The sequence below is a fragment of the Hippoglossus stenolepis genome, chromosome 3 (assembly GCF_022539355.2).
Source record: "Hippoglossus stenolepis isolate QCI-W04-F060 chromosome 3, HSTE1.2, whole genome shotgun sequence".
Taxonomy (NCBI): Eukaryota; Metazoa; Chordata; class Actinopteri; order Pleuronectiformes; family Pleuronectidae; genus Hippoglossus; species Hippoglossus stenolepis.
This window is the reverse complement of record NC_061485.1, coordinates 4740454-4754366: the sequence shown is the minus strand read 5'-3', so window position 1 is coordinate 4754366 and position 13913 is coordinate 4740454. Positions and strand designations below refer to the sequence as shown.

The window sequence follows — 13913 nt, the reverse complement described above, 5'->3', positions numbered from 1 at the left end:
CCGTGCAAAAAACCCCCACTGAGCACTTTATTAGGAACACCACTCTAACACTGGGCAGTCCTTCCCTTCGCTCCAGCCTCAGTTCTTTGTGGCATTGATTCCATAAAATTATGGAAACCTTCCTTTTGAGATTCTGCCTCATTTCCGCAGATTTACAGTATTAGTGCCACTCCACCTCTGATCCGACATATATTTGTCAACATGGACATGGTACAACACAATGGGCCTTTCCTTTTTTGGACATTTCCCAAAAATTTAAGGCAAAGGTATCAACTTTTTCATTATATCACTCATAACTTGCTCATATTAAATATTATTTTTAATAATCCTTGAGAGGTGAGTTTATTGCCAGATATTTGTAGTTTTTACTTCAACAACAAGGACCAGAAAAAGGCCTCAGTACCTCTTTCTATTGTTGTGCACAACGGGCCATTGTGTATTATGTATGAACACACTTGTCAAACAACATTGCGTTGATTGCTCCTCCCGGGCGAGCGAGCTATGTGGGGGGGCAGGCGAAGTCTAAAGAGAGAGAGATGAGTGGCTGTCAGTAGTTTCTCCTGCTGCTCAGAATCTGACCTGGTTCTGTTGTCTGTTGGTTTCCTGTGTCATTCCGCTCATACTCTGAATTCCTGTGCTGTGATTGATGGCTGCGCTCTGCTGCAGGGAACGCAGATTGTGCTGAATGGTTGGTTTGTTGTTTACATTAGAGCTCATGTCTTTGTAGCGTCCCGGCGGCAAAGTGCTGCTGACGTGAATAAATTATCTAGATGGGTGGGCAGACGGAAAACACAACTTCCAGCACCCTCTTGTGTTTCTCTGAAAGTTTGCTGTCACACTGGGAAGTAAAAAAAAAGAAAAAATCTAAATAACTGTAATAACATGTGGTTTCACATCTGATTATCCAACGCTCAAATATTGTGTTCATATCGTTTCAGGTGACGTCAGCGTGGGCATTAAATGTGACGCCAACATGGTCGGTGAAAAGGAGGCTGACGTGGATTTTGACATCATCCCCAACGCCAACGACACGTTCACCGTCAAATACATCCCCCCTGCTGCGGGAAGACTCACCGTCAAAGTCCTGTTCACAGACAAAGTATAAACACACACACACACACACACACACACACACACACACACACACACAGACACACACAGCTGTTAGGTTTGGAGGTTTAGTTTCAGATGTTGACTGGATATGAATGTTTTCCCACAGGAAGTACCACAGAGCCCCTTCCAAGTCAAAGTTGCTCCTTCACACGATGCATCGAAGGTTAAAGCAGAGGGTCCCGGACTGGCTCGCACTGGTGAGAGACACACACACACACAGACACACACACACACACACACACAGCTCTCGGTCTAACCGGACTGTTGCACTTTAAATCTCTCTCTCTCCTCCTCTACCTGTGCAGGTGTGGAGAGTGGAAAGCCGACTCATTTCACCGTGTTGACTAAAGGAGCCGGTAAAGCACCGCTGGACGTCTCCTTCTCCTCGCCCGTCAAAGACTTTGACGTCATCGACAACTACGACTACTCTCAGACGGTCAAATACACACCTGTCGCACAGGTACTGCCAACATGCACCAGCTCAGTGGCTCAGACAGATACACACCTGTTCAACGGGGACATAAAATAAGCTCCTGCACAACCGCTAATCACATACTGTGTTCCACTGTGCGTCACATAAATAGCCGTGCGTGAGGCTGAACAGCAAATTGCACGCTTCTGTTGAATATATTTTCACTGAGAAATCCCTGTATTGTCTCTGCTCTTTATCGAACCAAGATGATAGGAACATAAGAGTTGTGAGAGTTTGATCAAATCCTCCTCAGCCGCGATGACACAAGCGAACAAAAAACTACCTGAATCTTTTTCTCGAAGTTGTACTCACCAGTTGTGTTCGCACAAAAACAACAAACCTAGTAGACGCTTATCTCGACATGTCTTCAGTCACTTAGCCTAACATCTCAAACAGTAAGTGTTGAATCCGTCTGCAGGGGGATACAGCAATCTCTGTGAAGTTTGGAGGAGACCCCATCGCCAAGAGCCCGTTCACGGTCGGGGTGGCCGCCCCGCTGGACCTCGACAAGGTCACAGTGGACAACCTGGATGGAAGTAAGAACTCTTCAGCCTTTGTCTGGTTTGAATCTGTAGAATCTCTGCAAACATGTAAAAGGCCATTGACATTTCTATCAGCAAATACATTTCCAGGGCACCAGCATCTGCCGAGGGAAAATTATTATAGATTATATTATTTGAATATAGGACAAGATGGTAAATATCCCTTGTACGTCTGAAGGTCTTCTGCACAATTTAAGTTATCATTAGATGTTAGCAGGTGTTAGTTGGTATTTAGTATTAATGGAGATCTGCACTTTAACATTATCTGTTAGTCATATATTGTGAATTTCACTTGTACATTATTGTAAAACTCTGATTTCAGGAGTGGAGGTCGATCAGCAGCAGCAGTTTATGGTTGACACCAAGGGGGCAGGAGGTCAAGGTCACCTGGAGGTGGCAGTGGTGAGTGCCAGACTCAGTTTATTGTTGATTTAATATTAAAAATAAATAGATTCACCAGAATTCACCAGTTCCTGTGTGTTTTTACAGCTGAGTCCCAGTCAGTGTGCTGTACCGTGTAAAGTGGAGCCTCAGCCCAAGTCGGCCGATGTCAGTTTGGTCCGTTACACCCCCACGGAGGAGGGCCTATACGCTGTCAACGTGTCCTACGACGGACACCCCATCCCTGGGAGCCCCTTCCCTGTAGAGGCCCAGCTGCCTCCAGATCCAAGCAAGGTAACATCAGCATCTGATGCAACTGTAAGCATCAATCACTTTCCATGACAGTCCCTCCACAACACACGCAAATGTGTGGAATCATTGAATAACAACAATAAAATGTCAACAAAAAAGGTGAAATCAACAAATTAAAGTGTAATAGAAGTGGCTGCATGACCTCACTGGTGTCCCCTCCCTCTAGGTGAAGGCCTTTGGTCCGGGCCTGAAAGGGGGTTTGGTGGGGAACCCTGCAGAGTTCACCATCGACACCAAGGGTGCTGGCACCGGAGGACTGGGGCTGACGGTGGAGGGGCCGACCGAAGCCAAGATCGAGTGTTCGGACAACGGAGACGGGACCTGCTCCGTCTCATACTTGCCCACCGAGCCTGGAGACTATCTGGTCAACATCCTGTTTGAGGAGGTCCACATCCCCGGCTCGCCGTTCAGAGCAGACATCCAGATGCCCTTTGACCCCTCCAAGGTGGTGGCGTCAGGGTCGGGCCTGAAGAGAGCCAAGGTGAGGGTCGAGAGGGGAAATGAGCAGGAGAGCTGAAGATTTAAACTTTTTAGATAAGTGATGATGAGAAATTGATTCATCAGGACAACGATCACATAAATTTTAGCAGTTTCAGAATCTTTTGCAGCTTAGATTTGATCGTCTGACTCTTGGGGGGGGGGCTCTTGGTTGCCATGGTTGCTAGAACCGCTTATTAATCTCGACCAACCAACCCCTAATATTCACATAACAGAAATGGAAAAACATTAAGCTACATGTGGTTGGAAACTCTCAGCGGGGGAATATAACTTTTCCAGGTTCAGTGAGAAAATGTCTGTTTAATAGTTTAAAGAGAATGAAGTGGTGACCCAGACTGTTGTCTGTGCAGGTTGGTGAGACCAGTGTGGTGAACGTGGACTGTTCTCTGGCTGGACCGGGTCAGCTCAGCCTGGAGGCGCTGCCAGACTCCTCCCCTTCCAGCCCCACCGGCTCTGCACCGGGCTCCGGTAACTTTAAATCACACAGCCTGTGTTTTAGTTTCCAAGTTACGTTCAACATTTGTAAAATCAGCTCATTCTCTGGGGACAACTTAGATGAGAGGTTTTATTTTAGCAGAAGCTATGTGCCGCCCATAATGATTAATAAATAATAAAAGTAAAAACAATACCATGTGTTAATAGTGAAAATGTGATTATTCGACTGTCTCATTTTTTGCATCTTTGGGAATTTTGCACTTGTTTGATTGGCTGTAAAAGTCAGAGTTCTGAAGTTCAAGTCCACATGACAATAAGATTATTGTGCAGGTCTGGTCACTGTGAAGGCCTCAGGTCCAGTATGATGGAGAGTCAGAGACTGTACTCAAATGAAGTTAAAGGAAATGAGCCTTGAAGCCAGAAACCACCGGCATTGTCTCTTCACTGTTCTGAAATTCCGTCCTTAGTTCTGCGAAGAGAATGTGAAAGTGAGACCTGTTGTTCCAGGTGTGAAAGCTAAGACGGAGGTGGTGGACAACAAAGACGGAACCTACACGGTCACCTACGTCCCTCTGACCTCCGGAATGTACACGCTCCTGCTGAAGTACGGAGGAAAGGCCGTGCCCGGTTTCCCCGCTAAGGTGATGGTGGATCCTGCTGTCGACACCTCGAAGGTCAAAGTGTTTGGACCTGGAGTGGAGGGACAAGGTGCAGTATGGTCCATATGTGTAGCTGTGCTAACTGACTGATGACTAGAACTTAAATTCCTACTTTTACCATAAACTTTGTCAAATTCGGGAATTTGAGAGCACAAATGACTAAATTATGCATATTCAGCTAAAAGAAAGATAAATCACAATTTCCTTACATGATGTGCACAGAAGTTTAAATATATAATCCACAACATCTTTGCCACAGGTATTGTAATCTTAAATCCCCGGTGTGAGTCAATCTCCAAAAATAATGTTCTGTATATGCCCACAAGATTTCTGTCTCTCTGTTGAATCACATCTACATCATTTTCTCAGGCTCATTACATTCATACTAACCACGACTGGTAAATTCATCTTTAAACCCCCCTCTGCTCTCCTGCAGCTATTTTCAGAGAAGCCACCACAGATTTCACGGTGGACGCTCGTCCCCTGAGCCGGCGAGGAGGCGACCACGTGAAGGCCGAGGTCAGGAACCCGTCCGGAGCGCTGACGGACTGTCAGGTCACCGACGTGGCCGACGGGACTTACAGCATCGAGTACACTCCCTTTGAGAACGGTAACACCCCTGAACCTGTGTGTTCAGACCTCAGTATCAAAATAAAACACTGAACCGTGTTGTGGTGTCAGGTTCCTCAGCTGCTGTACGTCCTGGTGCGTTTTGTTTCAGGCGTCCACAGCGTCCAGGTTCTGTACGACGACACGCCGGTTCCCAAGAGCCCGTTCAGGGTCACTGTGTCAGAGGGATGTGATCCCAGCAAGGTGGTGGCTTCTGGCCCCGGGCTCCAACAAGCGCTGACCGACAAAACCAACAAGTTCAACATCGTCACCAGGTGCTGCCGGAGGAGCGAACCCACTTTTCAAATCTTTTTATGTCGTGTTTCTGAGTATTAAGACTTCTGAGCTAAAAAATAATAATTGCTTTTACAGTACAATGTGTCTATTGTCTGATTTTGCATTTATCCGTGAACAGAGGGGCGGGTATCGGCGGCCTCGGCATCACTGTGGAGGGTCCGTCAGAGTCCAAGATGTCTTGTAAGGACAACAAAGATGGCAGCTGCAGCGTGGAGTACGTTCCTTACACCCCCGGACTCTACGACGTCAACATCACCTACGGAGGAGAGCACATCCCCGGTGAGATTAGATTTCTTTTTTAAACCCTTAAAACACGTTATTGTTTTTCCTGTTGTTTTTGTGACAACATCTCCTTTTCCTGCTCTCTCCAGGAAGTCCATTCAAAGTCCCGGTGAAGGACGTGGTGGACTCCAGTAAGGTCAAAGTGACCGGTCCCGGCGTGGGGTCAGGGGTCCGAAGCAATATCCCCCAATCCTTCACGGTTGACTGCAGGAAGGCGGGCGTGGCCCCCCTGGCCGTGGCTGTCACGGCTCCTAAAGGCGTCGCTGAGCCCGTTGAGGTGAAAGACAACGGGGACGGGACTCACTCCGTGTCCTACACCCCGTCGGTGGAGGGACCGTACTCTGTGGCCGTCAAGTACGCAGAGGAGGATGTCCCACGCAGGTACTCATCAGTACTGCACTACAGAAGTACTAATGTAACAGGAGCTGAACATTTCCTCCCATTTTACCAGTTGTCATTTGGACTCAAAGGTGAACTGATTAGAGGTCAGTGGCTGAATGTCAGAGTGACCTTATGAGTCTGGGGAAAAACATAAATGTAGACGGAAACTTCACTGGTCAACCAGAGGGCAGTATTTCTGGTTAAAGCAAAATGCTGCAGTGGGGATTTGGTGCCTTGCTCAGGGGCTCTGACATCAGTCTCTTAGTAACTTGTGTCCTCTTTCAGTCCCTTCAAGTTTCGGGCTCTGCCCACTCATGATGCCAGTAAAGTGCGAGCCAGCGGCCCCGGGCTGACCAGCGGCGTCCCGGCCAGCTTCCCCGTCGAGTTCAACATCGACGCCAAGGACGCCGGCCAGGGCCAACTGAGCGTCGTCATCACCGTGAGAAACACGCACTCACAACCACACAAATAATGATTCAAACCATCTTGAGTTTTATTAATGTAGCCCCCTCCTTTCATTTCAGGACCAGGATGGTAAAACTAAGCAGCCCAGTATCCATGACAACGGTGACGGTACATACGGGGTGTCTTACATCCCGGACCGCGCCGGCCGCTACACCATTGTGATTAAGTACGGTGGCGACGACATCCCTGCCTCGCCCTACAGAGTCCGTGCCACGGCAACCGGAGACGCCAGCAAGTGCATCGTCACAGGTACGTGACCGCCGATGATGAAATGTCTCACAGAAACCACATGTACATGATAATTTAAAAACCCTAATAAAATGTCCTCCCCTCAGGTCCCGGCGTGGGCCCCACGGTGGCCATAGGCGAGGAGCTGGGCCTGGTGGTGAACGCCACGGGTGCTGGGAAGGGGAAGGTGAGCTGTGTGGTGGTTCAGCCCGACGGCAGCGAGGTGGAGGCCGAGGTGCTGGAGAACGAGGACGGAACCTTCGACATCTTCTACACGGCTCCCGCTCCTGGGAACTACGTCATCTACGTGCGCTTTGGAGGAGAGAACGTCCCACGCAGTCCCTTCAAAGTCATGGTGAGGGACACTACCGTGAATTCTGGGATTGGAGACTGGTTTATGCAGGAGGAGTTGGTTTCGTGAGGTTTCTCTCTGCAGCTGTTTCACTGCAGCACTGAGGGAGATCGTCGGTAGACTGATTAAGTTGATTCCAGATTAACCTTCGTCTTGTGCCTTTAGGTCGCACACCAGGATTTACCCATGAGGCCTCAGCATATGTCAACTTCCTATCTGTCTGTGTCGCAAACATGTGCCACAGATTTAACATTAAGATCAGAGGAGTCTTTGAAGGGACCAAATTCAATTTAAGTTTTCTTTGATTTTAAACCTGAACTAAATGGCAGTGTAACGTGTGAGCGTGACCGAAGTTTGTTCACAGAACATTCAGGACTGAGCAAAAGTTGGAAGCACTAGAACTCACGTGAGGCTTTCTAAAATTATGCTGTGAATAGATTTCACTTAACAATTAAACCTTGGATCAAACTAATATTTGCTGTTTTAAAATAGAACCTGTGTTATCTGACAAGAATCTAAACATCTGAACAGAGCAGAAAATAAGTGGAACTCTCACTTGAGATTGTACACACATGTACACAGGGGGTGTGTTTGTGTGTGTGTGTGCGCGTGTGTGTGTGTGCGTGTGTGTGCGTGTGTGTGTACCAGGTCACATGTTAACCCTTAATATTGTGTCTTCAGGCTACTGATGAGGTACCAATGATGCAAGAGCAGATGTCTCAACAGCAAAAGGCCGCTCCCCCTGGAGCTGGGTTTCAGCCCTGGGTACCAAAACACACACCTGCATCAACACAACACAACACACACACACACACGTCACGTAAGCATGCAACCAACAAGCTGTAATACACACAATGTTTTTTATGATTAGGGTAAAATGACCTTATAATGGTCAGTCGGATTCACACAAACATTCAAAACACACACACGAATACACACTGCAGACTCACAATACACTCTATGTTCCTTATAAACACAATATTATAGGTACACACGCACGCACACGCACACTCTGCTCCTCTCTGTTGCAGGTTACTGGCTGCTGGTTCAAACCTGACCTCTCTCTCTCTCTCCATTCTAACGTGTACTCGCTCGACTGCTTTGCTTCCTCTGCCATCACTTCACCTTTTTGTCTCAGCCAATGGGATCGCAGCAAACTTCCCACATCATCACATGAATGGATGCAGAAGCCATTGCTATGGTTACGGGTTTTTCTTTTTCTCTTCTCCAGGAGATTTGTTGTGGTGGTCTCCGCTCTCTCTCTCTCTCTCTCTCTCTCCCTCTCCCTCCCCCTCAGTGCACTCCTCATCGCTGTGGCTGCATCACAGAGTCACCTCATCATCATCATCATCATCATCAACCTCCTCTTCCTCTCTCTTCCTGCTCCATCGCTACACTTCCCAGGATGCCCCTGTGTGGGCGGGGCTTGGATGCGGCAGCAGCAGCATGTTTCTAACGCAGGTCGCCGAGGCGGACAGGAAGCGTTTCAGTGTTGAACGACACGTTGAAGTCTGTGTGTGTGTGTCTGTCTCCTCCAGGTGACGTCAGAGAACTTCGAGCCAATCAGCAGCAGCGTGAATGGAAGCGGCTTCCGATCGTTCGACATGGTGATACCGTTCTCCTTCAGGAAGGGCGAGATCACTGGTGAGAGACGGGCCGATGATGAGAGGACGTTTTATCTGCTGAATCAGAGATGTTAAAATAGACAGGCTGATTTTTAACTCAAGTCCTTTTGGCAAAAAGTTCCGATAACCAGTAATTTTTGAAACAACTAAAATCTCCAACAGAAATTAGCTGTGAACGTGTTTATTTCTCTGTGTGTCTCAGGTGAGGTGCTGATGCCTTCAGGTAAATCTGCTCAGCCACTGATCACAGACAACCTGGACGGGACGGTCACTGTTCAGTACTCGCCCACTGAGGCCGGCCTGCACGAGATGCACATCAAGTACAACGGCACGCACATCCCAGGTTTGCCCCACACACACACACACACACACACACACACACACACACACACACACACACACTTAGAGGTGAGCTGTAGACACATGGTGAGCAGGACAGAACCTGCAGCCTTTTCCTCTGACGACAGTCTGCTGCCGGGCTGTTTGGACGTTGACGTCATTGACAGGAAGGAACACGGAGAGAGTCGGTGATTAGGGTTCTGTCTCGGCGGTAAACAGAAGGTGTGCACGGCGCATGTTTGTGATTAAGAAGTGTGTGTGTGTGTGTGTGTGTTTATTGCTTATTTTCAACCAGCAGGAGAAAACAATTAACAATCAGCCTGTAATGACGTTAGACCCTGAGAATCTCTCTCTCTCTCTCTCTCTCTCTCTCTCTCTCTCTCTCTCTCTCTCTCTCTCTCTCTCTCTCTCTCTCTCTCTCTCTCTCTCTCTCTGTCTCTGTCTCTCTCTCTCTCTCTCTCTGTGGTAGGTGTCTCACACATACCTTCCTCATGGGAAGCACATGTCAAAACGTCATTTCTGAGGCTGTGGTCAGCGACTCCCAACATGAGACACTGATTCAGATTTTATGTACCTGTAGATTTGACCCCTGTTGTTGTTGTATTGTTGAATGTGTGCGTTTGTGTGTGTGTTTCAGAGTCTCCCCTCCAGTTCTATGTGAACCATGCCAGCAGTCCCAACGTCACCGCCTACGGTCCAGGTCTGAGCTACGGCGTTGCCCAGAAGATGGCCACGTTCACAGTGTTTACAGAGGACGCCTCCGAAGGTACGAGAGGAAGGAGCAGATTATCGTTTTTAAATCCAAAGTCAAGTTTCAATCCATCTTGCTGCGTCTGACCAACAGTAAACCTGTCTGGGTATTTAATGCCCCTGTGCCGGTGACATGTTTTGGAGTTTTCCGTTGGTTCTGTCCCGTTCTTTTAAACACGACATCTCGGGAACACTTTGAGGGAATTTCTTCAAGTTAGGTACAAATGTTCAGTTGGACCCAAATGTCCTGATTAGGTTTTGGTGGACAAACGTCACCGGGACCACACAAAATGTCATATTAAGGGAATTTCTTCAAATGGACTCAAAGAATAGCTGATTAGTTTTCAGTGGTCAAAGGTTCACAGTGACATGTCTGTAATTTCTTGTTAAATGTATCATTAGCCTAATAAAAGATTGTTTTAAGATCCTGTTTTAAATATTGAGTCTGTCTGTCTGTGTGTCTGTCCAGGCGGTCTGGACTTGGCCATCGAGGGTCCGTCCAAAGCGGACATCAGCTGCGTGGACAACAAGGACGGGACGTGCAGCGTCAGCTACATGCCCACTCTGCCCGGAGACTACAACATCCTGGTGAAATACAACAACGACCACATCGCCGGCAGCCCGTTCACGGCCAGGATCACCGGTCAGTCTGCACACAGACACACAAAAACACAGATCCAATGAAAAATAACCCGAATCCTCTACATATGCTCAGGATAACAAACTGAATATACCTCGTCTTTTATTCTGCATTCAAAACGCATTTTGTTTAAGCAACAATCCGACTTCCCAGAGCCTCCACAGCAGCGTGTCACCTCTGTGATTGTGTGATTGTGTGTTTGTGTGTTTCAGAGGACAACCAGCGGCGTTCTCATGTCAAACTGGGCTCAGCGGCAGATTTCTCTCTGGATATAAACGAGACGGACCTCAGCCTGCTGACCGCCAGCATCCGGTCGCCATCCGGCCGTGACGAGCCCTGCCTGCTGAAGAGGATGGCAAACAACCATATTGGTATGACACATTCAAAAATACACATTTGAACGTGATTCAAATCTGAATTTATTAAAAATATCCCTCCTCCTCCTCCTCTTCCTCCTCTCAGGGATCTCCTTCATCCCCCGGGAGGTGGGTGAACACCGCGTCAGCATCCTGAAGAACGGTCGGCACGTCGCCAACAGTCCCATCACCATCATGGTCGTCCAGTCTGAAATCGGCGACGCCAGCCGAGTCAAAGCTCACGGCGACGGCCTCGTCCAGGGAACCACGTTCAACAACGCCAGCTTCGTGGTGGACACACGAGAGGCCGGTCAGTGCAGCGAGCCACTAAAAACTGTCATATGTCTTTAACCAGACAGCGTTAACCTCATTTATCTGCATGTCCAGGTTATGGAGGCCTGGCTCTGTCCATCGAAGGTCCCAGTAAGGTGGACATCCAGACGGAGGACATAGAGGACGGGACGTGTGGAGTCACTTACTGTCCGACTGAGCCTGGGAACTATATCGTCTCGATCCGCTTCGCTGAGGAACACGTCCCAGGTTAAATGAAAAACACTATTACTACTGAAAACTACTCTCTTGAGGTTGTAAATAAATGTGTGTATCAAGAGATGTAATGCAGCATGGTGGTAAATATCCTCTCTGACAAATGTGTGTGTGTGTGTGTCAACAGGAAGTCCGTTCACAGTGCGGGTGACGGGCGAGGGTCGTATCCGGGAGAGCATCACTCGACGACAGAAGGCAGCATCTGTCTCCAGCGTGGGGAGTGTGTGTGACCTCAGTCTGAAGATACCAGGTACACACACACACACACTACACATTTCACACTAACTGTAAAAGTGTGGAACAGAGTTTGCTTGTTTCGTGTTTCGATGAAGAAAACGTCCTGCGTCTTCAGAGCTGCTCCGTCTTTTCTAAAACTGTTTCCTGTCTGTTCTTTTTCTCAGTGCTGTTGTCTGTGTCCTGTCTCATCTTTCTTTTATGATCTTTCCTTCCCTTTCCTTCCATTCTTCCCTTTATCTCAACCATCCTCTTCCTCCCCTTTTCTTCTAACCCACTTTCCTTTCTCTCCCTCAGTTTATCTTAACTTTCTCCTCCTCTGCCTTCTGTCCCCTTCACTCATCCCTCCTCCTCCTCCTCTGTTTTCCTTCCTTCACCTCCTCCTGGTCATCCTCCTCTTCCTCCAGTGAGCTGGTTCCTCCTGGTCTTGTCTCGGCAGCTCCTCTCTCACTCCTGCTCCCGCTCCTACTGCTCCCTCTGGTGGTCTGGCAGCTCCAGCGGCCGCGGGGCTTGTGCCTCCGCTGTTGCCTCGGGTCGGAGCCTCTCTCCTGGGCACGTCCGCCTCATCTCTGGCCTCTCTGGTCTGGTGCTCACGGGCAGAGAGAAGGAAGTGAAGGGTGTTTGTGTTGTTGATGCCCGCTGCTCGGGGGGCGGTGCAGGGGTGCAGGGTGCGTTATAGAGCCTTAGGAAAAAATAAACGTTGCAACATAACATAAGCTTTATTATGTTGCAGCTGTGTGTGTGTGTGTGTGTGTGAGATTCCTTCTCATCTGTTTCAGCTTTATTTTGTTTTGGTTTGTGGTTTGAGTGACACATTCAATAAATCACGGAAGAAGTCAGATATCAGAACAGAATGCATCATGGTACTTTCTCTGCCCGTTGGGTCGACGTCACATCTTCCGTCTGTGTTCACAGCGATCGACATGAAGGACGTCACCGCGGAGGTCACGTCCCCCTCGGGAGCCAGTCAGCCCGCCGAGCTGGTCGCGGTCGGAAACGACACCTACTGTGTGCGGTTCGTGCCCACAGAGATGGGCGTGCACAGTGTGAGCGTGAGGTACAGGGGCGTGCACGTGCCAGGCAGCCCCTTCCAGTTCACCGTGGGGCCGCTGGGAGAGGGCGGGGCCACCAAGGTGAGAGCAGGAGGTCCGGGACTGGAGGGAGCACAGGCAGGAGAGCCGGGTAAATATATACCCACCATAACACACTGTACACTTACGGGGAGTTCAGTAGCTGCAGAGAAATCCCGGACTGATATATGACTGTGTTGTGGATTTGTAGTTTTAAAAGTCTTTAAATGTTTCTCTCCTGCTCAACAGCTGAGTTCAGCATCTGGACGAGGGAGGCGGGGGCCGGCGGCCTGTCCATCGCCATGGAGGGGCCGAGCAGGGCGGAGATCTCATTTGACGACCGCAAGGACGGATCCTGTGGCGTCTCGTACATCGCTCAGGAGCCCGGTAGAGAGAACACGCTGTTTTTCAAAATCTGAGTTACAAGAAGACTGAATTTCCTGATACCAGAAGTGCGTTGCGATCGTCAGCCGCTGGAAACAGTTTCTCTCTTTCCTCCTCGTCTCCAGGTGATTATGAGATTTCGGTGAAGTTCAACGAGCAGCACATACCCGACAGCCCCTTCCTGGTCCCGGTCGTGGCTCCGGTGAACGACGCCCGCCGCCTCACTGTTACCGGCCTTCAGGTGAGGCATGAGGAGACACCTCCACACCCAGCCTGCCCTGCCTTGCTAAAGGGCTCTGAGGCACAGTTGCATAAGAACTCTCTCATAACTGCGTCTGACTGGTCTGGGTTTTAATTCACATTTAGTTTTTATTGATCATTTGAACTATAGCACCAACAACATCCTACCTATGATGAATTGACTCACTTATTTCAGGCAGATTAAAGTATTAAGAGTTTTCTTTATGCAACTGGTCTCATGGACGTGACCCCGGCCAGGCAAACGGTTTCTGTGTTGAAGTGGACACAAACAACGTGGAGTTTAAAAATGGAAATATTAACCCTCCATTCTTTTTTTATTTTTAGATAAAACACCTTTTTGTCATTTGGTCAAATTAGTTTGGATTAAATTCAGTGACGTCATCTCAAAAACCACCTTTGCCTGGCTCGGGTCGTCCCTCTCCCTGTCTGGTGTGGAACTGCTGGTGTTTCTCTTGTGTTTCATTTAAAGGCTCCTAACAGCAACATCATCTTCATCATCTTCATCAGCAGCAGCAGCATCTTCAGCTCGCTGGTTGCCTGGTTACAGCAGACAGAGGCGTCCTGCTCTCCTCTTTAGAGTCTGTAGTTTGTCTGTAGCTGTAGATGAAGCTCCGCTCTTCTGCTTGTTAAATCTGGCTCTTTATAGCACCGTCAACAGGAAGCACTGGTGTCCTTCTACTGG

The 13913-nt window shown here is 48.7% G+C and overlaps 1 protein-coding gene across 1 annotated transcript in view; it reads left to right on the top strand.

The window, feature by feature from the left end:
• The window catches only part of LOC118104743 (filamin-B), a 50259-nt gene that overhangs the window by 32285 nt on the left and 4061 nt on the right, over window positions 1-13913 (top strand). Inside the window, 28 exon segments of the mRNA XM_047339333.1 lie at window positions 939-1099; window positions 1220-1310; window positions 1419-1573; window positions 2004-2121; window positions 2450-2529; window positions 2617-2802; window positions 2987-3301; window positions 3669-3786; window positions 4261-4461; window positions 4849-5022; window positions 5134-5296; window positions 5437-5597; window positions 5690-5981; window positions 6267-6420; window positions 6506-6695; window positions 6782-7029; window positions 7708-7791; window positions 8565-8670; window positions 8854-8994; window positions 9628-9756; window positions 10210-10383; window positions 10593-10751; window positions 10843-11046; window positions 11124-11276; window positions 11410-11532; window positions 12432-12698; window positions 12836-12973; window positions 13096-13211. Coding sequence (XP_047195289.1) covers window positions 939-1099; window positions 1220-1310; window positions 1419-1573; window positions 2004-2121; window positions 2450-2529; window positions 2617-2802; window positions 2987-3301; window positions 3669-3786; window positions 4261-4461; window positions 4849-5022; window positions 5134-5296; window positions 5437-5597; window positions 5690-5981; window positions 6267-6420; window positions 6506-6695; window positions 6782-7029; window positions 7708-7791; window positions 8565-8670; window positions 8854-8994; window positions 9628-9756; window positions 10210-10383; window positions 10593-10751; window positions 10843-11046; window positions 11124-11276; window positions 11410-11532; window positions 12432-12698; window positions 12836-12973; window positions 13096-13211 — 4601 coding nt within the window.